General features: G+C 38.9%; 1 protein-coding gene across 5 annotated transcripts; it reads right to left on the bottom strand.

The window, feature by feature from the left end:
• Positions 1–128: 128 nt before the first annotated feature.
• On the bottom strand, positions 129–23,299 carry inpp4aa (inositol polyphosphate-4-phosphatase type I Aa). 5 transcript variants are annotated; one of them, XM_017470135.3, is made up of 24 exons: positions 23,139–23,299; positions 14,472–14,774; positions 14,337–14,381; positions 12,984–13,102; positions 12,746–12,862; positions 12,559–12,638; positions 12,290–12,398; positions 11,984–12,074; positions 11,202–11,349; positions 10,980–11,110; positions 10,627–10,731; positions 10,071–10,179; positions 9,619–9,636; positions 8,515–8,701; positions 7,469–7,687; positions 6,978–7,290; positions 5,973–6,005; positions 5,673–5,845; positions 4,166–4,289; positions 2,696–2,963; positions 2,446–2,543; positions 2,255–2,367; positions 1,931–2,085; positions 129–1,504 (listed from the first exon to the last, which is right to left on the bottom strand). In XM_017470135.3, the coding sequence occupies exons 2-24, from the start codon at positions 14,569–14,571 to the stop codon at positions 1,372–1,374; spliced, it is 2,988 nt and encodes a 995-aa protein (XP_017325624.1). In that variant the 5' UTR covers positions 14,572–14,774; positions 23,139–23,299; the 3' UTR covers positions 129–1,371. The 5 variants fall into 5 exon arrangements, with proteins under 5 accessions (XP_017325624.1, XP_047011806.1, XP_017325625.1 ...); XM_047155850.2 differs by having other exon boundaries at positions 7,149–7,290; XM_017470136.3 differs by lacking the exon at positions 23,139–23,299 and adding an exon at positions 22,732–23,004.
• Between the last annotated feature and the right edge of the window lie 566 nt (positions 23,300–23,865).

Raw genomic sequence — 23,865 nt, 5'->3', positions numbered from 1 at the left:
GTAAACAAATAATTTCTATATAATTATTCCTTATAGAAACTGCTTCTAAATATTAGTGTCTCTCTTCCTTGAAAAGCCATAAGCGTGTGAAATTCCGTGGCATAAGTCAAAAACAACACTCCGTAAAATGTGTGTGACTCTTGTTTTAATAGCTGCATATTTATGTGAACAATTTCGCATCATGTACAGCTAATCCAGTGTTTGTGTGGACATTAATGGTAAAACAAAATAGGTTTAGTTATTGGAGTATTCTTACACTGCTAGCATAGCCATCACATAAAAACATCAACGATAAGTCACATTATGTCTTTACATAGCAAGTTCATCAGATTGAGTTTTTTTTTTGTGTCAGGCTTTCCTTTTTCCCGTGCTATAAGCATAACAAAGGATTTAAAATGTGCATTAAAGTGTCTATAGAACTTCTTTTTTTACATGGTAAATTAGGGTTTATATTGGGGGGAAAAAATAAAATACTTTAATTTATTACTAACCCATGAGAATAAATTATAATGATTATAATCAGATGCTGCTTTTCAAATCGTAATACCAATCATGACTGATATCAAGACAAACGCAAAGAGGTTTACATAACACATGTACAAGCATTTAACAACCAACAACTGATTGAATAGTGTCTGAATTATCTTACACAACTTAGCTAAAATGATGTTAATATCTATTCACAACATTCCACTGTATTAACTGTACAAACATTACCTGTGCTTAGCAACAGCATGAGAAAGGCCCTTTCCTTGGAAATCTACAACCCGTAAAATGCACACTGTTGCTGTTAATAAGCTAAAGGGCTGATTTAAAGCATTATATGTATAGCCTTGTGAAAGCATAAGACTTGATAAGACTTGCTCTGTCATATCACTGACGCTACAGGTCAGCTACAGTATAATGTGCACATTTAATGAATGGAAAAAAAAGAACAATGCTCATTTATGTATCCCGTGCATCTGGGTATGTGAAACTGAGATTCTGGTTCTGTAGAGACCAAACACAAACTAAAGGAACTGTGCAATTTGTACCGGTGGCTTTCAATAAATTCCTTAACTGATTATCTTTAGTGCAGTTGTTTAGTGTTTTTGTTGCTAGATGAATGAAGTCGTATTCTTCCAATCAAACTCTTCCAATAAATATTCCTCATGGTCACCTTTGATATAATACCCAGAGATCAGAAAAGAGCAGTGACTCATGCAATCTTGTGAACTATAACCTTATTTGGCCAGCTACAGTAAGTGTCTGTTTGACTGAATTCACTCCAGCATTTCCTTCAGATCAGTGGCAACAACATAAAGTGGGATGATGAGGGAGAGCAGCCTGGTGAAGAACAGAAGGAGCCGGGGGCGTTGATGAGTGTCTCAATCAAGTGTCCACTTTACCAAAAGTACCCTCTGGAGGTCTGTACTGTTTGGGGAATGCTTTTAGCTGAAGTGAATTGAAGGCATACTTCCTGCTGCCTACATTCTTCATTGTGTTCTCTCTCCTGCAGCCCTCACTATGACAAAGCAAAATACATAGATTACATAAAAGTTACATTTTACCTGATCAAAAAAAAGCAAAGATAACTGAAAGATAAGATAAGAGGCACGTAAAATAAAAATAAATAAATAAATAAATAAATAAATAACTATGTTTAATTTATAGAGCACCTTTCCAGAGCTCGAGGACACTTTGCAATAGTAAGTCATGGACAAACACAAAATGTGAACAACAATGAACAATCCGACACAAAAAAAAACCAAACACAGTACAGACAGTACAGTCACTGAGAATATATTACATTGAGAATATATATATGAGAATAAAAATATATTAAATAATAGTGAGTGACACTGATCAGATCACCCGAGTAAAGTATTCGCAGCTTGTTCAAGGGAAATTTGTATTGTGAACTTATTACGAGTGAGGGAATGAGCTTCACCTGCGCATGCAGTCCAGGGCCTGGCTTAAGACCTGTGGTGCCATGCAGTGCTCCATCTGCAGGATCAGACATTGCTCCAGAGTTACAGACATGGCTGTGCGGTCCTTTGCACTCTTACAGCTGGTTACCCGCACACCATTGAGACGCCGGCACAGCTGCCAAAACAACAAAGGAGCAGACAAAAGGAAAGATCAGTCAGATACATTGCTGTCATTGGGTTTATTATTAATTGCAGGATATTTCTTTATTATGTCCGAGAAGGATGGAAGAGTCAAAGGTACAAACTGAAGCACAACCACAAGCTGTCACTGTAAATTATTATACCTCTGCTGCCTGCCAAAGGATGTCCACATTCTTACTCTTCCTGGAGTTCACGTTCTGAGTGAGGAATTTCAGTAGCTCTGGTATACAGTACTGACTATGAGAACGAGGCAGACCTGAGAGAGCAGAGAATGAGTGAAACAACTACAAAAACAGCAAGTCTGCTTAAACTTTAGAACTGGTTTAGGACTCACAGTCCTCAGGCAGCACTTCCTTGAACTGATCATAGTAGGAGTTGAGTCGTGCCAGACTCTCTGTATTGACTACTTCCTGTAGTGAGGTGTCACCAAACCTTTGTGAAAGAGTACGACAGCATGCATCACTGAAAGGGCTGGACAATTCCTGCTAAAGGATGCCTCATTTAACTCCTGATTTAACTTAGTTAATTACAAAGTTTAATAGATTTGTGTATCAATAAATCAGATGATATAAAGGAAAGCGTACTTCTCTGCGAGTGTCTGTTGTTCATTAATTCCTATGTTGAACAGAACTGGCTGAACACGCAGCAGCATCCCGTTTTGGATTTCCCGTGGCAAAACGTCAAACATAGCCCCAGGCAGTGGTACTCTCACGTTAAAACCGTCCCTGTTCCCCGTGATAACAGGCAGCATGTCAGGGCTGAAGCTGGACGTTGCCTGAGTAACTTTAAAGGTGACGTTCCTAAGGTCCATGATGCCTATGCTCATGTCCTCCAGCATAGCCAGCTCCTCCCCTTTAACATAATAACATACAGATGGGTCGAAATGTCTGTGATCACATTGAAAATCTGGGATTTCTTTTTCATTTAAAATTTGAAATATTTCAAACAAAGAAAGTAAATGTTCAGTATCTTTCTAGGTCTCTATTTAAATGTAAGCAAATGTATGATATTGACCATACGTTAACTGCTACAAAAGGTCAGATTTTCCTTATGCGTAATCTCTTCTATTGAATCAAGTGTTCAGACGACACTCCGGTGGATTTGATCTAAAATGTATCAGTAAGGTTTTGCACAAACTTGTGGAGTCCACGCCAGCTTGAGTGCACATTGTGATTAAAGCAAAGAGCAGACATACCAAATACTGAGAAATTCTGAAATTCATGTAAATATTTAAAAGATTCCACTGTTCATTAACATTTACATTTATTCATTTAGCAGATGATTTATCCAAAGTGACTTATAAATGACGAAATACAAGCCAAGAGATATGTCAAGCGGAGAACAATACAAGTAGTGCTACCATGCAAGATTTATAATTAAGTTCTAGAGAAGCAAAGTGCGCAGAGTCGAGGTGTAAGTGCCAGTGTAGGTTTTTTTTTTTTTTAAATAATGTGGGGGTTGGCAGGTTAGGGGTTAGTAAAGTGCTCATGGAAGAGGTGGGTCTTTAGCTGTTTTTTTGAAGATGGTGACAGATTCTGAGGTTCGGATTGAGGTTGGAAGTTCATTCCGCCACTGAGGAACAGTTAGTGTGTAGGTTCTGGAAAGGGACCTTGAACCACGTAGTGAGTATGTACTACTAAGCGTCGGTCGTTAACCGATCGCAGATTGCGTGAGAGAACGTAAACCTCAAGGAGAGTGTTGAGGTAGGGGGTGCTGTTACAGACAAGGTCTTGTACATGAGCTTCAAGACCTTGAATTGATTGCGGGTGGCTACAGGAAGCCAGTGGAGGGAGATGAAGAGAGGTGTGACATGGGTTCTTTTGGGCTGGTTGAAGATGAGGCGTGCTGCTGCATTCTGAATCATTCGAAGGGGTTTGATGGAGCTGGCTGGGAGACCCGAGAGTAGTGATTTGCAGTAGTTCAGTTTTGTTGTCAAAAATATAATTTGTAATGAAAATTGATGTATTAAATTAGAATAGAATTCACTAGTGGTCTCAGACTTTATCATAGTAACACATAGCAAGTAAACATACATAGCACACATATATTCATACCATAAGTGCTAAGTAAACCCTCAAACTGGACCAGTAAGCCAATAGTATGGAGCTGCCTAAGGAAGCCGTGATCACACAAACAGTTCCTCAGCTTTGCTACGAAACCACAGATCACAGCCGCCAGCTGAGGAGAGAGACACATTCATACATAAAGTAATAAATAATGTAAAATTTCCTTCTTTTTTTTTGTTGTAATTTTGCCTCTGTACACCACCACAATGGATCTGAAATGAAGCAATGAATATGTGATAGACCTTCAGCTTTAATTCAAGGGGATGCATTAACTGTTTAGGAATTAGTCCCTCCATTTTCACAGGCTGAAAAGTAATTGACTGATAAGCAGTTCCATGGCCAGGTGTGGCCTGTTTCAATATTATTTTATGGGAAATTACGGAGATAAAAGGTCTGGGGTTGATTCCAAGTGTTGAATTTGTATTTGTTAGCTGTTCATTGGAACTGTCAATATGTGGTCCGAAGAGGTGTCAATGCAAGTGAAGGAGGCCATCATTAGGCGGAAAAAAAACCAAACCAGACCTATCAGAGAGACAGCAGAAACTTCAGGAGTGGCCAAATCAACAATTTGGTACATTCTTAACAAGAAGGAACGCACTGACGAGCTCAGTAACGCCAAAAGGCATAGAAGGCCATGGGGACAACTAAAATAGGTGCTCACAGAATTCTTTCCTTAGTGAAGGAAAATCCCTTCATAAGATCTCATGTCAAGAAAGGGCTCATGATCCAAAGCATCTGTCAAGTATGGTAGAAGCAGTGTTATGGCTTGGGAATGTACGGGTGCCAATGGAACTGGATCACTGGTGTTTATTAATGATGTGAGTGCTGATAGAAGAAGCAGGATGAATTCTGAAGTGTATAGAGCCATACTTTTTGCTCAGATTCAGCCAAATGCTGCAAAACTGATAGGACGGCACTTCAAAGAACAGATGGATAATGACCCAAATCATACTGTTAAAGTAAGCAAGAGCTTCTTAAGGCAAAGAAATGAAATATTCTGAAATGGCCTCAACTTAATTGAGCTTGCTTTTCACTTACTGAAGACAAAACCGAAGGCAGGAAGACCCACAAACAAGCAGCAACTGAAGATGGCTGCAGTAAAGGCCTGACAAAGCATCTCAAGGGAGGAAACTCAGCATTTGATGATGTTCATGGGTTCCAGACTTCAGGCAATCATTGCCTGCAAAGGATTTGCATCCAAGTATTACAAAATAATCCTTATATTTATAATTATGTTAGTTTAATCAATTGCTCTTGAGCCTGTGAAAATGGAGGGACTCCTAAACGCTAAATGCAATATTTTTGTTAAACCCCTTTAATTAAAGCTTAAAGTCTGCACTTCAATCACACCTTGATTAATTGATTTCAAATCGACCACGCTGGTAAACAGAGGTAACAATATTAAAATTGTGACTCTGTCCAAATACTTATGGACCTTACATACGTGTGTGCATTTTATGCATGTCCTGCTGTGTTTACAATAGAACACTCTCACCGTCTGACAGAAGACCACGTCTCTGCGGTACTGTAACGCCAGACTCATAGCGATGGTGGGAGCGCAGTCCTGCATCAGCACAAAGACCATAGACTTCTTTGCCATGTCACTCATCATGGCTACACACTCATTCAGTGTAGTCAGTAGAGGATACAGCGCATCACTCCATTCACCTGCAGTAATAATCACACAGATAACAGCACTGATGTACTTTAATGATACAGTGGGAAAAAACTATTCCATACTAGTAAAAGCCACACACACACACACACACACACACACACACGTGTCTTACTGTACCTGGAGAGCAGCCATCAACATTGGGGCTTCCATCTGCAGAAGGACAGAACATGTGTTTTATTTAGAAAAGCTTTTTATACTTTCGCTTTAAGTGAATGATGTGACTTTTTAAAATAGAAATTCTATAATTACATCTAAAGAAATGTGCAAAACTGTATTAACATTCCTAACATATGTAATCAGGGGTGGCTTGTTTAAAAGGTGTACATCTTCCAAAGATATAAAGACATCAATGTAAAGTGTCATTTTAGGCATCCACAACAAATGTCCTGAAGTAGATTATTTTGGACTTGTGTGGAAGCCAGAGCGACAGCACCCACCAATTGTTGTAAGAATAAAACATGTAATAAAGAATGGCTTAAAAAAAAAAAAATCATTACATAGAATGTAACAAATGCTAGATCTCCATTTGGGAAGATATTTTTTTATCCCAGATATTGTTATCCCATTTGCCATGTGAAACGTAGTCTTGCGAACAGGGTAATTTATTTATTCTATCACCACCCCCCCCCCCCCCCACCCCCACCCTTCCCTCCCAAAATGCCTTTGGAGGAGAAACTAAAAGAAGATAGATAAAGCATACATTGTCAAAGTACAATTTATACTGAAGAACAGATGACAGAACTGTAAGTTTAGTGTTTGTTGTTTTTTTTTTTTTCCCCTCCCAAAGCTTCTCTCTTTGCCTTGTTTGGTTTTTGGAGGAAATGTGCCATGAGCCCAGTAGGCCATTAAGGACATGAAACACTTTAAATATGTGTGTGTAATATTTGCCCCACATCATTCTTATGCCATCAAGGAGACCTCATGACTTAAATGCACTGCTCAACCCTATTCATTTCACTGTTTCATTATACGGCAGGGCTAATTTCTAATATTGTGACCAGCTGTTCTCTGCATGTAATACTGGAAATAAGAGTGCCCCTTATAAAAGGGATGTAAAACTGAAAGCATTAGAAAGAACAGTGCTGTTTTAGAACACTACATATATAAAGAGCCTGGACGTACAGGTGGATCTGTGAGAACTGGTTACACATGCAGAAGTCAGAGAAGATGGTGAAGAGGACGATAATGATGAAGGGCATTCAGGAAGAGGATGTGATGAGGACAAGGAGGTGCACAGGGAGGATGATGAGGATGGGCAGTTGGGGTTGATCCAGAAGGCATTGCCATGGCTACCTCTCTTGCTAGTGTTGGGCTGCTGGTCAGAGAGGAAGATGTCCTCACTACTGTCACTATGCAGCCTCTCCTTCATTAACAGCCTGTTCACACAGTGGATTACGCACTCCATACTTTTGTCCACATTCAGCCACACCTTCTTCTGCAGCAGAGAGAGAGAGAGAGAGAGAGAGAGAGAGAGAGAGAGAGAGAGAGAGAGAGAGAGAGAGAGAGAGGATAACGATCTGAATAAGAGGGTCCGTATTGGGATGAATGGAATCCTATTGCACATCTAAATCATCCTTTTTTCTTAACATTTTGTGCCAGTTGGGGCCCCTTACCCACTCCTCCTCATGCCAGTCCATGTTCATGGAGGCTCTGTTCCCTTTGCTGCTCCACTTGGCTTGTGTAGAGCTTTGGTTATTGCGCAGAACCACACGTTCAGTGTCTGGCCCAGAAGGAGAGGTTTTAGAGGCGATGAACTCTGGCCGTGCTGCACTCAGAGCCTGGATGGCTGTGGCCAGCAGCTTGTTGTCACACACTGTCACCAGCTGACTTGTCTGAGGGAAGAGAGAAAAGATTATAATTTAATCTGTGAGCATTTGTTTAAAGAATAGAGTGTGCTATTGAAGAATGCGAAATGTGACTACGCAAAGTAATGAATATTTCACAATACCGAAAACATATTTAAAGAAGGGAGAATTAAAGCCACATGAAGTTTTTATGACAGATTTGAAAAGTAGTATGCGGTGATAAATGGGAGATGGGAAAAGACTAAGTAGGCACAACTTTCCATGCCATTACCCATTTCATTTGCCAATTCCAGTTAGCTTAATTTAGTATTTTATGCTGATTTACAAGTATATTACCTACAGATTTTCTACTATATTACCTATCACCTAAATGAGAGTTTAAAAATAAATCATTGTCAGCACTTTGGTTTGGAATAACGCTACAATCACAGGCTTCAACAATTCAAAACGGACCACATCATCTTCTCATTCTGGTGACCGGGACTTTCTGATAACTGCTTCCTTATTAATGCCTTTGGCAACAAAATTCTTTTTGCTGTCTTGCATATTTGTCTGGATTACCATGCTGGCGGTTGTCTTTGTTTTGTCCTTTGTTACTCATGTTTTGTCTCTGGTTATAACCCTGGCTTGTCTGTCTGATCTAAAAAAAAGAAAAAAAAAAAGAAAAAAGATCTACACACTGTTATTGCCATCTTGTGTTTTGACCCCTGCTTGGCATACTATGATTATTGAAAAGACCCAAATAAACATGCATTTGAGTATGCACAGACAGAGGATCCTGAATCAGGTGAAGCATCATTAGGCAATGGAAAGAGGAATAAAGAGCTTGGATTTGTAGGCAAATCATCACTGACCTTCTCTGTGAGGATGCCGAGGGTTCTCTCCAGCGCGTTAGCCGAGCGCTCTTTGGCAGCCCGGGACAAGCGCTCTGTGTAGTAGCTGACTTGTGTCTTCAGGGTGTTAATGTGGGAAATGATCTCTTTTGCTCTTACCACATCCTGTGGCTGGTACACTCCTGAATGTGAACGGGACTCTCCAGCACTGTAGAGAGAGGGGACAGAAAAGAGTTGGGACAGTTAGTCCAGGTGAGCTTCTATATAAGCTCTCTCTCCCTGTTTCGGCTTACTATTCCCATCCAGATCTGTTTCACTGATGTGTGGGTGAGACACAGAGAAACATGAATGCACCTATACAATATGTATATATGTATACTTATATATATATATATATATATACATATACACACAGCGCTGATTTCCTGATTTCTTTAGGTTTTGTCTATCTCTCATACTAAACAGTTTTAGATGGAGGCAAATACTTTTTCACAGCACTGTACGCTATATGGTCAAAGGTTTGTGGACAACTGACCATGACACCCATACAGTATGTGGTTCTGCCACCAAACTGTTGCCAAAAGTTGGAAGCACACAATTGTATAGAATGTCTTTGTATGCTGTGGCATTACAATTTCTCTTCACTGGAACTAAGAGCCCCAAACCCTGTGCACAAAGAGAGCTCCATGGAGACATGGTTTGCCAAGGTTGGAGTGAAAGAACTCGAGTGGCCTGCACCGAGCCCTGACCTCAACCCTACTGAACACCTTCGATGATCAAAATCTAGTGGAAAGCTTTCCCAGAAGAATGGAGGTTATTTTACCAGCAAAGGAGGAGCAAATCTGTAATAGGATGTTCAACAAGCACATATGGTCAGGTGTGATGGTCAGGTATACACAAACTGTTGGCGATATCGTGTACTATATAAGTGCAGCAGACATGAGCATTCCATGGTGAACAACAACAACAACAACAACAACAACGACAAATAAACACATTTCCTCAACATACTGAATATTTGCTAGTTGACTCAATTTATGAGAATAAAAATAAAGTGGCTAAACACAAACATACAACACGATGGAGTTGATGATTAAAAAAAACTTCTGCATCACCAAAACTCACCCTTCATCCTCAAATGCACTGATTAAAAATCAAAAATAGAAGTGTGAAAATCATTACTACTGAAAATATTTGTATAAATAAATAAATAAATAAATAAATAAATAAACAAAAACAAATTAAAAAAAAAAAAAAATCTAATTAAAAGAAAGAAGCAGCAATAAGAAGCAAATATTTCCAAGGAAGGCAATGATGACCCTGAATTATAAGTCATGTAATCCCAGTTCATTGACCTCTGTGTAAAGTATTATCTAACTTTAACATGAAATCTTTCACAGTAAGTTCCACAGTTTACAGCTAATCTAAATTATTAACTAATACTGCATTGAAAAGTCTTTTTACTCTAAAACTTCTTTTATTTCATAGATGAAACCATACCCATTTTTTGTGATTACGGTATCAAAAAGCTAAATGTATTAAAGAGGTTATCATTAGGGATCAGGTTTAGATCTTACTGTTTCTTGGACTCCTCAAACTTCTGAATTAGTTTCCTCAAACCACTGCCCTTAAAACCTTGATGATGTGCTGCAGGGGCTCCAGTAGTGACTACATCGTAGGTTCGATCTGCAGGGAGATATGTTACTTCAGCTCAAGCTTGTGTTCGTTAAAACTGGAACTTAGATAGCTACTTTGTTGCTGATTTTGATTAGTCATTTTTGGGCATTGTTTTTATTATTATTATTAATAGGACCTGTCCAAAATCAAACAAAAATATTGCTTATGTAGTCAGTCAGACTTGCCGGTATCAAGTGAAGGTGTCTGAAGATAAATGCTTGTTATATAAAAGCAGTCAGAAAGATAACATCATCGGGCGAAATAAAGATTTCACTGCATTACTAAATCTAAAAAGCTTAGAGACTCATTAAGTCATCTTCAAAGAAAACATGAATTACTGATACGACTAATAAAATATTAATCACTGTATGTTTTAACATATGGCTTCCAGATGATAATGCTTTCATAGTTCCATGTTGAATTTATCCGTAGCTGAATATATGCCAGCATATGTACCATAGCCTGACTCGCCCTGTACCCTCATCCTTTGAATGTGGAGATTGATCGGCACAAACTCCAACTTCTTCTCTGCTTTCAAAGTGCTGGATTTAAAAGAAGGACCTGATGAGAAGAGATAAAGATCACAGGTAAAAAGAATATGATATATAAAGGCAAGTAATATTAAAGCTGGTAAAATGGCAGTTCTTTATTCGACATCCGTTTAATATCACTAGTTACTGTTGTGAATCAGACATGTGCAGGTTCAGCAACATAACATGTAATAGTAAACACTATAGTAGGTTTTATCTCATATTTCAGTTATGCACTTGCATGCACTTATAAGTCTATAAGGAGAGGGAAATCTCTACCCTTGTACTCATGCAGGTCACTAAGCGTTTCCTGATAAGTGAGGATGATGGTCTGGTATTGAGTGATGATCTGCCTCCTTAGATTCTCCCAACATGGAGACAACTCCCCCAACTCCTCCAGCTCACACACCCTTCAGACATAGACATTATGTGAAGTGTTTATACTGTATATCAATATGCGAAAACATAAAAACACCCACATTTATATACTATGGGAAATACCTGGCAGCATCTTCCTCCAGTAGCAGTTTTACAAACTGTCTGGGTATGTGAAGTGATAGCACGCTCTCTGCCATCTGTTCCAGGACACGCAGATGGTTCCCGTCCGTGGTGGGCAAACGGTACATCCGCGATATGGTACCTCCGAACGCTACAAGTATTCAAACAATATTTTAATTAACGTCAACTCATTTGATACTGATTTCATACAAACTCATTTGAATTCATTTCTGAAATGTACACAGTATCAGAGAAAAGGGTAATTCAGAGGTCAGTAGCTACTGTAATTTTACTAAGGTTCAAGTTGAAACCTTTTCTGAATGGGAGACCACCCGCTGTCATGTGCTAACTAAAATCTTTCCTGGAAGACCAACAGAAAAGCCCTTACAGGTGACCACTGGAATATTTTTGCTAAGAGTGTATTACTAAAATTAACACACATTTTAATGAATGTTACTTTTAAGAGATTAAATGACATGGAAACCCAGCAGTTTTAATGCTTACAACTACACTGAATGGTTAAGACTCTAATAATACCCACCGTTCGGTAGAAATTTCAAAGAATTTAGTCTGAGTCAGAATCTCAACCACCCACCATCTCATTGAGTTAGAAATGGGGGAGCATAGGAACGATGGTTTCCTTTTTTCCAATAACTGCTAAAAAATAAACACTGCCTTCAGGACCAATAGCCTATGCAAGTGTTTGAGAACGCTATAAATGGTGCAAGGATTTCCCTCGACAGCCCAATAAATAGCCATCAGTGACAAAATGTCTAGATACTAACCTGCCTTCAGGAGTGTGTCTTTGCACAGAGATGCAGATTTAGATTTAATTCCCATGGATTCAGTCAGACTCTCATCAACAGGCAGGACCATCTGTGATACATACAGAATGTATAACTCATCTAATTATGAATGTCTTTACTACAATAACTCCCATGATGGCTAAAAATTAACCATGAATATCATATATTCAGTTTATTCTAGTGTATTAATGCATTCCATTTCCTTCTAGTTTCTTTTTTGATATAATCATTCGAGATGCAGAATACGTTTAAGTGACTATACAATGCTGTATAAACGCCACTCACCCTGCCATTAACTGTGTCTGAGCGAGCCAATGGGGCTCTCTGGTCTTTCTTCTCTTCTATCTGCCAGGCAATAATGGTGATATTGCCCATCTTCTCATTCTCTGCTGATCTGAGCCATCAAACACAATAAATCCAACGAATGACATTTCCCAAAGTGCTCCAGTGAATTTCAGGTTGATCGAATACGCCTTAAATATACACTACATCATTACAAAGCAATATTAACGACGTATGTTTCTGTGAGTGTGTCCTGTACCGAGTTCACATACCTTAGTGTGAGGTGTAGCCTGTGATATTTGTCCTGCAGTAATTCTTTCACTGTGAACATGGCGGAACCAAGTAGGTACATCTGAGGAAAAATGTTAGCACTTCTTGTTAAGAAATGTCTTGAAAAAACAGTGAATGTAAACGTTAAATTCGATATAAAAACGTGATTTTGATCATCAATGATCTCACCGTGCCCTGTGAACGGTCTTTGACATCGTAGACAGAAAGTTTCACTTGGGTCTGCTGGGTGATCAGAGAGTCTTGGAAAAAAGCAATGCTACTGAGGAATATTGGGTTGCTTGTACCCTTAAATGAGAAGCAAAACATGTTCATTGTAAAGATACATATGACCATTTCAGTTACAGTCGGTTAGAAATATTATGGGGTAAAAGCTGTAATACTACATGCTCAATGCAACCTCTCTTACCTCAATGATCTCAGTCTGAGCATGCTTCGTCCAAAATGCTTGAGGAGGGGTGGTGCAGCTCACTGCCACAAAGCTACTAGGTTTACGCTCCAATGTTGGTGTCACTAATTCACTGCACGCTGGGGAAAAAAGCGAAAAAATTCATTCATTCATCTTCAGTAACTGCTTTATCCTCAGGGTCAGGGTAACTGCGAATCTCTGTGTCCGTTCCTCGAACCCTAGATGCACAGCATCAAACACACGCTCATTAAAACCTAGAGGCAATATGCAGTGGTGCTTGAAAGTCTGTGAACACTTTAGAATTTTCTAAAGTCCTAAAAGCAGATCTTTTTTCTCTCATTTGTTTAATTTCATAATAAGTTTATCTACTTTTAAGGCTTGTGTGAAAACCTGATGATGTTTAAGATCATATTTATACAGAAATATAGAACATTCTAAGAGGTTCACCTTTCGAGCAGCAATGTAGAGGAGCCAATCCACCTATCACCTATTTTTAAATACGCAAACATTATTTTCACATTGTACTGTGCTTTTAGACATGTCATCTTGTGCTAATGCTAATTTTACATGGATGGGCAAGGAATTCATTCATTCTCAGTGCAGGTGAACTGCCTTTAGCTTTATAAAATTGGTGTCTAAACAGGCAAGTATATTTTATGAGCAATCTGCATATTTAATATACAGTACTGTGCAAAAGTCTTAGGCACATGCAAAGAAATTGTCGGAGAGAAAATACCTTCAAAAATAATGAAATTAAATATCTCTATACGGAGTGTCTCTCTAGCAGTGCTCCTGGGATCCTTATGGAAATCAATGGATTCAAGATATTTTGACTGACAAAAAAAAAAAAAAAAAAAAAAAAAAAGGTTCCCAACAAGCAACTTTTTGGCAGAAGATAGGTCTTTCAACAAAAATCTAGATCACATTTTAACTGCCACGAAGAAATCTTTCACCACAAAGAAAAAGAAAAAAAAAACCCTTTCAATTGCCTGATTTGAACCTTATTGTCAATCTGGTGCCTCATTCAAGAAGGGCTGAGCTAGAATACAGGCTTGACGTACATGTATGCAAGGGCCATTTGAAAAATGTATATTTTGTTTTCCACTGAATCATTAACTAAGATTTTGTAAACAATTTCATTGCTTGATGAGCTAATTTGACAGTTAAACATTTCACACAGTAACATTACATAACCGTAATAAACCATCACTAAAGCAACCTGTTCATTCCTCGCTCACCCCAAGAGAAGGTTTAGTGGTGGAATATCCATAAAGGTGTAAAGATGATCAGAGACCTCTTTAGATCAAATATATTTTGAATTATTACAGTGGTACATTTCTTTTTGCTACTTACCCAGACTGAACTCCAACACCGGCTCGTCAGGATCCTGACTGTTTCCTAAACACAGATTATTCATAAATCACAAAATAAATGAAATAATACAGTATTCAGCAACCAAATAACAAAACTACTCTGTCTATTTCTTACCTGTCAGTGTCAGCCCTATCATTTCAGAAGCGATATCGAATGTGTTGGCACGGTAGACAGACCAGGGCCGGTGACGAGGACTGCGCTCTTTCCCCGCCATTTTTGTAGCAATTAAAACAAAATAAATAAATAAATAAAAAAACGCTGGGATTTTGGAAACTGAAGTTGGAGAGCAGGACGGGATGGAGAATACGATGAGGACAAGTGACCTCACACCTTTATACCTCGGGTGTAAAGAAAGTGCGATAGTGAGGTGGTGTGTAGTCCTGCTTTACTCCATAAACTAGACTTCTTAAGGGAAACCTGGACAGAGAAAGAGAGAGAGGGGGGAATTAGGAATAAATGTCAAATATGCAGCACCTGTCAACAATTGCCAAGACAAATAAGGCTCAGAGCCTCAGATATGTGAGGCGTAATGTGAGACAGCAGAAGATTTTAAGCATTGAAGGATTTAATCATGAACTGTGGAAAGCTTATGTAACACTGAGGAAATGCTATTTCTCTGAACTTAGCAGGTTTATCTCATCACAAGCGTACAAAGCATAAAAATAGGGAATCTCTCAGTAGATCTTGCACAGGATTGCAAGATGCATGGTTGCGGTTTCATTCAAAAAGAAGATGCACTATGCATTATTTCTGAAAAGCTGACTGTTTTCTGGAACTGATCAAGTAAAGCTGAGAGAAAGGAACGTGGCAGTGAGCATGAGTCGTTATTAGCACGAAAACTTTGCCCGGCTACTTTAGAACTTCCACTTTGTACTTCTCCTATTTTGAATTTCATGGTTGATAATAGATATGAACTGTATGGTATGTTTTTGTGTCTTTATTGTATTTATGACAGCTGAGAGCTTCATGAGGGGGGGGGGGGGGGGGGGTGATTCATATGCTGTGATGATTGTCTTTTGACAAGTTCATTACTACATATAAGATCTAAAAAAAAAAAAAAAAAGAATCATCATGCACTCATTTGTCTTGCCTTTTTCAGAAAAGGCAAACTTTCTACAACAAATCAAGCGGAGATATTCATTGAAATAAATAAATAAATAAATAAATAAATAAATAAATGGTACAGGGACAGGCAGAACCAATGATGAGAAGGTTTGCAGATTATATATCCCTGCAGTGTTGGCAGATGAAGCTGGGTACATTTGCCGAAATGCTCCCTTTAGTGCTCACCACAGCATTAAAAGCCAAGCCCCATTACCACAACACTGAAAGGTACAGGGCTGTAAAACACAAATTCTTCTCTTTACTTTATTTTTTATTCAAAATGTATAAACACCACAATATACAATGTAGTATCTACATTAAGGAAACAAAATAACGTAATGACAAAGGAGAAGGCCAGACCGTCAGGCATGTACTGATATATAAAAATGGACAGATTTTAGCCTCGACAGAAGGTAGTGGGATCGCCTCTTGTATTGAATGGCATGGCTCCATTGCAGCCTACAACATTAAAGTCAGCAAACAACCCACAACCATCCATCTGACTGTATTGTGCCACCCTCTATCCTATTGATAGCTCAAAGAGATTGTGCCTCAGTGTTTTAATAATAAATTCACGCATGTTTTACCCACAATGAATGTGGCTGTATTGGCAAAATGCTCACAAAGACAGCTAAGAGAAGAAAATAAATGAAATGTCAGAACTATAATCAGAACTGCTGTAGATAAAGATCAGCATTGGCATTTCACACTGCTTATCTCTCACCCCTTCACAGGCTCAGGGCTGATTTTCTATGATTTCTATAATTATTTCACCTTAATGTAGGTGAAAAGGGGAATCAATGGCAAGATATCTCTCTCTCTCTCTCTCTCTCATTATATATATATATATATATATATATATATATATATATATATATATATATATATGGGGAGTATAATTATGTGGAGTAGCGTAATATTACAGGGATCCATTCGTGGTGTAATCTGCAGTGCTCTATCCTGAAGTGTGACTCACTACCATGAATCAGATTTTTCTCCTTTGTCAGTTCCCACACAGTGTAGAGGCTGCCCATCCTTCAGCACATGTGAGCATGTCTCTCTTTCTCCAGTGGGATCGTGAACACGTAGGACGAAGAATCAAAACATCATCTCTTTCATTTGATTAAAAAATAAATGCATGCAGTATAACTAAGCAATATCAGATAGCCAAGAGTACAGTTATACTGAATATCAGAATGGCTGTGACTTGGCTGTAGGCAAGAAACGTCTATTCAGCCACAGCTGCACAGACTAACTGACAATGTTTAGTAAGTGTAGTAACCGTTTCAGTGCTGTTAAATTAAATATCGGCACCCTCGGAAGGCCACATGCCCAATCAGTGCACTTAAACTGTTGTATAATATGTGACAATGTAAGGATATTCAATTTTGTGACATTTCCATTGTGGACTAATTAGTCTGCATCAAGCTCCTGTTCATTTGATCATTACAGGTGACTAACGCAATCTTGTTTAGCCGAAAGGTCAGCGTTAACAATAACTCGGTGATTCACACAATTGAGTTTCACTACCATGTAATTACCACTAAGTCACTGCTGTGTCTAAATGATGCCATTTTAACTATGTCAATGTTTCAAACAATTCTTGTCATATGTATATGTATATGTATATGTATATGAATATGTACATTTACACTGTGGGTTACTAATTAGAAGGTTGGGGGTTCAAGCTCCAGCAGTGACAAGCTGCCACTGTTAGGCCCTTGAGCAAGGCCGTTAACCATATCCGCTCCAGAGGTGCTGTATCATGGCTGACGCTATGCTCTGACCCCAACTTCCCAACAAGCTGGGATATGCGAAAAAAATTATTTCACTGTGCTGTAATGTATATGTGACAAATAAATGGTAAATGGTCTGCACTTATATATAGCTTTTCTAACCTTCTACAAAGTGCTTTACACTGGTTCTTATTCACCCATACACACACACATTCACACACCAGTGGTAGCACAGATGCCATGCAAGGCGCTAACTTGAACTTGGGGTTCAGTGTCTTGCCCAAGGACACTTCGGTATGTGGAGTCATGTGTGCCGGGATTTTAACCGATGAGTGGACAACCCGCTCTACCACCAGAGCCACAGCTGTCCAAATAAAGGTGTCTTCATCTTCATCTTCTTCTTCTTCTTCATTTATTTATTGCTCTATCTAGCTTAACTATCACTAACAAATAAGCAACCTGGCTAACTAGCATGCTAGCTAATGACTAGAAAACTTTAACATACCTATTTATACAACACAAAACTTGGCAGTCCACACAGTTTCCCAGCACACACATTTGCATAACATTACTTTACATAACATAAAATTAAAATGTAGGTTACAAAAGAAAAGCTATAGACAAACTTTAAAAACACTGCAGCCAATTTCCCCTTATGTTCCTCTTATGCTGTTAAAAAAGATTTGGCTTCCATGACAAGAGTGTGACATCATGAACGCAAGTCAGAGTGCATGTCAACCACACTCTTCTCAAGCCAGCTGCATCTTCCTTCTTTCATGATGCCTTACAACCACATCCTGAAATTTGTGACTAACAAGGAAGTTTAGGGGAAACTTTCTTCTCTTTATTGTAGCTTAAACCTTCTCTGTTACGTCTTTCATTTTGTCTATTCATTCTGGGAAAGGCGTACACATGGGTATGATGGTCAGATGTACACATATTTTTGGCCATTTAGTGTACTTCATTAGTCCAGTGATAGTCTACCATGAATAATGCATGAATACTTACTTACACAGGAAAACCAATCTTTTACAGACGGCCTAAAACAGAATGCCCGAAAGGTAGCATCAAGCCAAAGTAAATCCAGTCAGGTGACAAAAAAAAAGTGTTTTTACAACACAGAAAAGCTAACATATGATGATTCCTATTGTGCAGCACTTTGCAGTATCTGTTTTCCACTAGCACTGGACTATTTCTCTTCATTATGGGCAATTTAACAACTCTGATTAAAGGCAGCCTCCTGTGCTATTTCTATAAGCCAGAAAAATGGTTAATAATAATAATAATAATAATAATAATAATAATAATAAAGATCCCAATCAAAACACAGCGACATTCTGTCCTTTGTCTCTCTGAAAGCTGGTTAAATCTACTTTTGCTATCCGTTTCTCCTTCACATAACAGCACTGTAGTCTCTTCAATGTCTTCATTAACTCTTAACTTGTAGTTCCCTTGTGATATGATGAGAAAGCAAGTAAGCAAGCAAGTAAGTAAGTAAGTAAGAAAAGGCTGAACTGGGTTCAGTTGACTAGTTTCATGGCCAATAGGGAGCAGATGGTAAACTGAAGGAATTTTCTATGGAACAACACAGCGATTAATAACTGAAATAGATGCCCAACACTTGTTCAGTAAACAAGCTGAGTCAGATGATATGAGAGCAGCATGATCACAGACCACCTTCTTGCCCAACTCCTGTGATCAAACATGGCATTCCCTAATTCATTTCCTTCATGTGTGCTGAGTCTAATGAAGAAATCTAGTCCTTACCCAGAAAATCTCTCTTTAACCAACATCAGGATAAGGCAGAATGAGTATGTTATTGATCCCTGAGGGAAACTGTGTTGCAGTAACAAACGAGACACATCAATTTACAAGGATATTACAAAAAAAAAAAAGTAAGCTATAAATGTGAGTGATGCATGGGCGATGAAGTGGCCAGTGATTATATATTCATGTGTCAAGATAAAATAGAGTACCAGACTACAGTAACAATAAAACAGAGCTGACTCAAATGATTAAACATGCCAATAGTGTAGATAACTGTGAAATGTGAAAGTGAAGCATCGGACTGTATATTGTACTAAAAGCACTAAAAGAGTTACAGAGCCTGATAGTGACGGGTATATACACCCTCCTGTACTGCTCTTTGTTGTACCATGGGTCCGGATCAGTTTTGTCATGCACATAATCACTGTTTCCATTCATCTGTATCTTTAGGTATGCTGGTCAGTGTGTTATTTCACATAAGGCGTTGTGACTTAATATCATTCTAGACATTGAATCTAAGGATATTACTTTCTATATTAACTCCATTTTATCCACTACAAATTCTCATAACAGTACATCACAAAATATTCCTGCAATATACCTTAAGACACATTAATGAAAGGAAAACAATGACAATGAAACATTAATGTGTCACAAACCAACTGAGCTCTTGTAGCTACAGTGCTGTGAAAAAGATCCTGATTCCTTCTGTTTTTGTGTAGATCTCACACTAAAATGTTTCAGAAATTAAAACAAAATCTTAGATAAAACAAAGGCAATCTGAGTAGACACATACGGTTTTTAAATGTTAATGCTATTTATTGAAGCAAAAAACCGGGCCTATGTGAAAATGTATTTGCCTCCATGGTTACTAATACCCCAAATCAAATATGAAAGTGGGTTCAGCTGGACTAGACACAACCTGCAAACCTGTTCAATCAAATCAGCACTTAAATAGAACTTTTTCAACAGCGTGAAGTTGGTTAAAAGGTCTTACCCAGTAACACACTGTGGCAAAGTTGAAAGAAATTCCAGAAAAGATGAGGAAGATGATTAAAATACATCAGTCTGGGAAGGGTTACAAGGCTATTTCAAAGGCTCTGGGACTCTGAAGAATCACAGTGAGAGCCGTTATCTCCAAATGGAAAAACTTGGCACAGTAGTGAATGTTCCCAGAAGTGTCCGACCTTCCAAAATTCGTACAGCAAGTCGCAAAAGAGCCAAGGACAACATCAAAGACCTACAGGCCTCTCTTGCATCAAAAAAGGTCACTGTTCATGACTCAACTATCAGAAAGACACTGGGTAAAAATGGCGTCCATGGAAGCGTGGCGAGGTGAAAACCACTGCTAACACAGAAGAACAATGAGGCTGGTCTGAATTTTTAATTTCAAAAGACACCTTGATGATCCTCAAACCTTTTGGGAGAATGTTCTGTGGATTGAGGAGTCGAAAGTGTAACTGTTTGGATGACGGTGGTCCCGTTACATCTGGCGTAAACCAAACAAAAATTCCACAGAAAGAACGTCATACCTATGGTCAAGCATGGTGGTGGAAGTGTGATGGTGTGGGGATGTTTTGCTGATTCAGGGCCTGGGTAACATTCAATAATTGAGGAAAACACAAATTCTGCTCTCTACCAGAAAATCCTAAAGGAGAATGTTCGGTCTTCAGTCCGTAAAATTGAAACTAAAGAGCAACTGGATTATATAGCAAGACAATGAGCCAAAGCCTAGGAGTAGAGCCGCCTCTAAATGGCTCAAAAAAAAGCTAAATTAAAGTTTTGGAGCAGCCTAGTCAAAGTCCTGACTTGAGCCAACTGAGATGCTGTGGCAGGACCTTAAACAAGCAGTTGATGCTCGAAAACCCCCTAATGTGGCTGAAGCACAGTAGTTCTGCAAAGAAGACCGGGCCACCACAGTGCTGATAAAGAATGATCTCCAGTTATCTGGTTGCAGAAACAATTCGTAGAATTGTACGTTTACTCAGATTGCCTTTGTTTTACGTTGTATTTCGTTTGAAGATCTAAAACTATTAATATGAGATATACACAAAAACAGAAGAAATCAAGATGGGGCAAATACTTTTCCACAACACTTTATACTTATAGTATTAGATAGTCTAAACTAATTGTATATAATGTAATTAGTGAAGTTACATCAGTAAAAAGCAACCAACTAAATTGTGAATAAGTAAGGACAAAATATATGTAAAAACAGAATTCTCCATGCTTTGTTATTTGGTTATACAATGGATTACAGCATAAATTTGTCTGTGAATATGGATATTTGCTGTTGCATATCCATGACAGACCTTGTTAATAATCACTGCTGTCTTGCAGCAAAGGTTGAAGGGGACTCCTGCTAGGACAAATCGCGCCCAACCGACCCAGTTAAAATGCATCCCTCCCCACTCTAAAGACACTGTCAGTACCGCCTGCACTGCAGATCCTCAATCCAGCCATCTTTTCCACAAATAACTGTTTTGTGCTCTTTTTAACCGTCTCTCACAATGTCAGAGCACAAACAGTAAAGTTCCATAGACTAGGTGTGGACATTTTCTTATCAATACAAACACAGGTTCGTCTACATACCGTCTATGTAAAACAATGGGAATGATTTTTTCATTTTGTTTTAAGCATTCAGGAAACACAAGAATGGGGAAAAAAAATATAAGCTTAACATATTTTTTAAATGGAAATGGTTCTGCTGGGCTTGAACCCTTTCTTCTTCAAATAATTCAATAACCAGTCACGTTAATAATGTTCACATTCTATGCAAATTATCTCTAGGTGCCTGTCTGAAGACGATGGAGCTTTTACCATACACTTATAATACAAAGACAGTACAAACATGAACATGAGTACAAAAATGTTTGTCATGTTCCCCATGTTTATCTTCTCAGGCATGCATCTTTTTCTTGGATTTGTATATGAGAAACACAAATATATGAATACAGGCCTTATTTTCCAGCCTCGACAAGCAGACTTAGGCCACATGGTCTGCTGTAGCACCTCAGTGCTTTAATAGCAGTAGGTCTAGACTCTATACTCATTCACTTCTACCAACACCATTGGCCACAGGCCTGAAACTTTGGCCTTGGTGTTCGATTTCTTGTTGCTTCGTTTTAGACCTAGCCCTGTAACAAATGTTTTATTGAGCCATAAAACATCCCGATTTTGACCCCTTAACTTTTGGCTCACAGGGTTCATAGGGTTTAACCCTTGGAGTTTCAACACCTTTTCACATTACATTTGCTTTTTTTCTCTGTTGTAACCCATGTAAAAGTGTCTTGAAATTAGGTGTAATTTGGTAACCAATGGTAAACCAAAAGTAGTGCTTTGAACATTGCTAGCTTTTGGGATGAATATTATATCCCACATAATACTTTCTCACTTCCCAATGACCAACTGTGATCTGTAATAACCAGGGTTCGAATTGTGTAAAAGTTCTTGCCCCCCCATACACACTTCTACGAATAAAAGCTACATGAAACCACTAAGGAGGAAATGATCATAACACAACAGTGAAGCACTTGTGCTTCCAACAATGCTACTTTGTATCTGGTAATGATAATAGACTTTGTTTGTTTTGATTATGACACATCACAGACAATAATCCGCGCTAATAACACCAGGACGTCTGGAATAAAGCAGAAAACAAGACATCGCCTGTCTAAATAGAAACTCAACCTGAATCCAAAGCGAAGAACGTTTTGTGAAAGAGGAAATTGATCAGACAGGCCATGAACAACGCAGCTGTTTCATACCTACTGTAAGCTCAAAGCGGTCCGACAACAACAGAAGAGCTTGATTATGATCTGTTCTGTCTGTAAAATACAGCGACGTGGAAGGCTGTGGATGCTGCAGCATCCTACTAAAGCCCAAAGCGCCGAGATCACCATGGAGAGGAGAGGAGAGGAGAGGACAGACATGAGGAGGAGACAGGAGAAGGCTTCCGTTACATTTGCAACAAAGCTGCTCACTGCATTAAACACCCAACACCATGTCGCCACAAACACTCAGTTCAAACCCGACACGCCTTCATCAGCCTCCCAGGGCCGACACTCTCGAGTAACACGGATCATATTTGGTCATGTTTCTTTATTGCTTCCACATAAACCGCCACCATGTAAATATGTACATCTTTGAGTAAAAGACAGATAAATAAACTTACCCTTCAGTCACAACCGCGCTCCATTCTGTTGACTTATTATTATTTTTATTTAAACATATATAAATGATGTATTTATATACACACACATATATATATTTACATGCAGCGGATCCGCTTTCTCTGCAGTGTATATAGACCCTAGACGCGCCCTTTCACTCCGTCATCCGGCGTGACGTAAGATTTCGCTCGCGATAAGCTCCGCCCACTTCTCCACCGCGTCGTCCGCAATCTCTCACTGACGTCAGGTGACGTTACAGCTGGGATGTTTTGCACCAAAATACCGATGCAGGCCAGCAATCACATCAAACTAGTCTTAAAGTGTAGTCTATATAAATATATACTGTATATATATATATGGTTGTATGGCCGCTGTATGGTCTTGGCCACCGTGCTGCAGCTCAGGGTCAGGGTCTTGGCAAACTTCTTATAGTCCAGGCCATCTTTATGTAGAGCGACCATTCTTTTTTTCAGATCCTCAGAGAGTTCTTTGCCATGAGGTGCCATGTTGAACTTCCAGTGTCCAGTATGAGGGAGTGTGAGAGCGAGGACACCAAATTTAACACACCTGCTCTCCATACACCTGAGACCTTGTAACACTAACAAGTCACATGACTCCGGGGAGGGAAAATGACTAATTGGGCCCCATTTGGACATTTTCACTTAGGGGTGTACTCACGTTTGTTGCCAGCGGTTTAGACATTAATGTCTGTGTGTCGAGTTATTTTGA

Source organism: Ictalurus punctatus, chromosome 6 (assembly GCF_001660625.3).
Source record: "Ictalurus punctatus breed USDA103 chromosome 6, Coco_2.0, whole genome shotgun sequence".
NCBI classification, from domain to species: Eukaryota; Metazoa; Chordata; class Actinopteri; order Siluriformes; family Ictaluridae; genus Ictalurus; species Ictalurus punctatus.
This window is presented reverse-complemented; position numbering and strand designations above follow the sequence as displayed.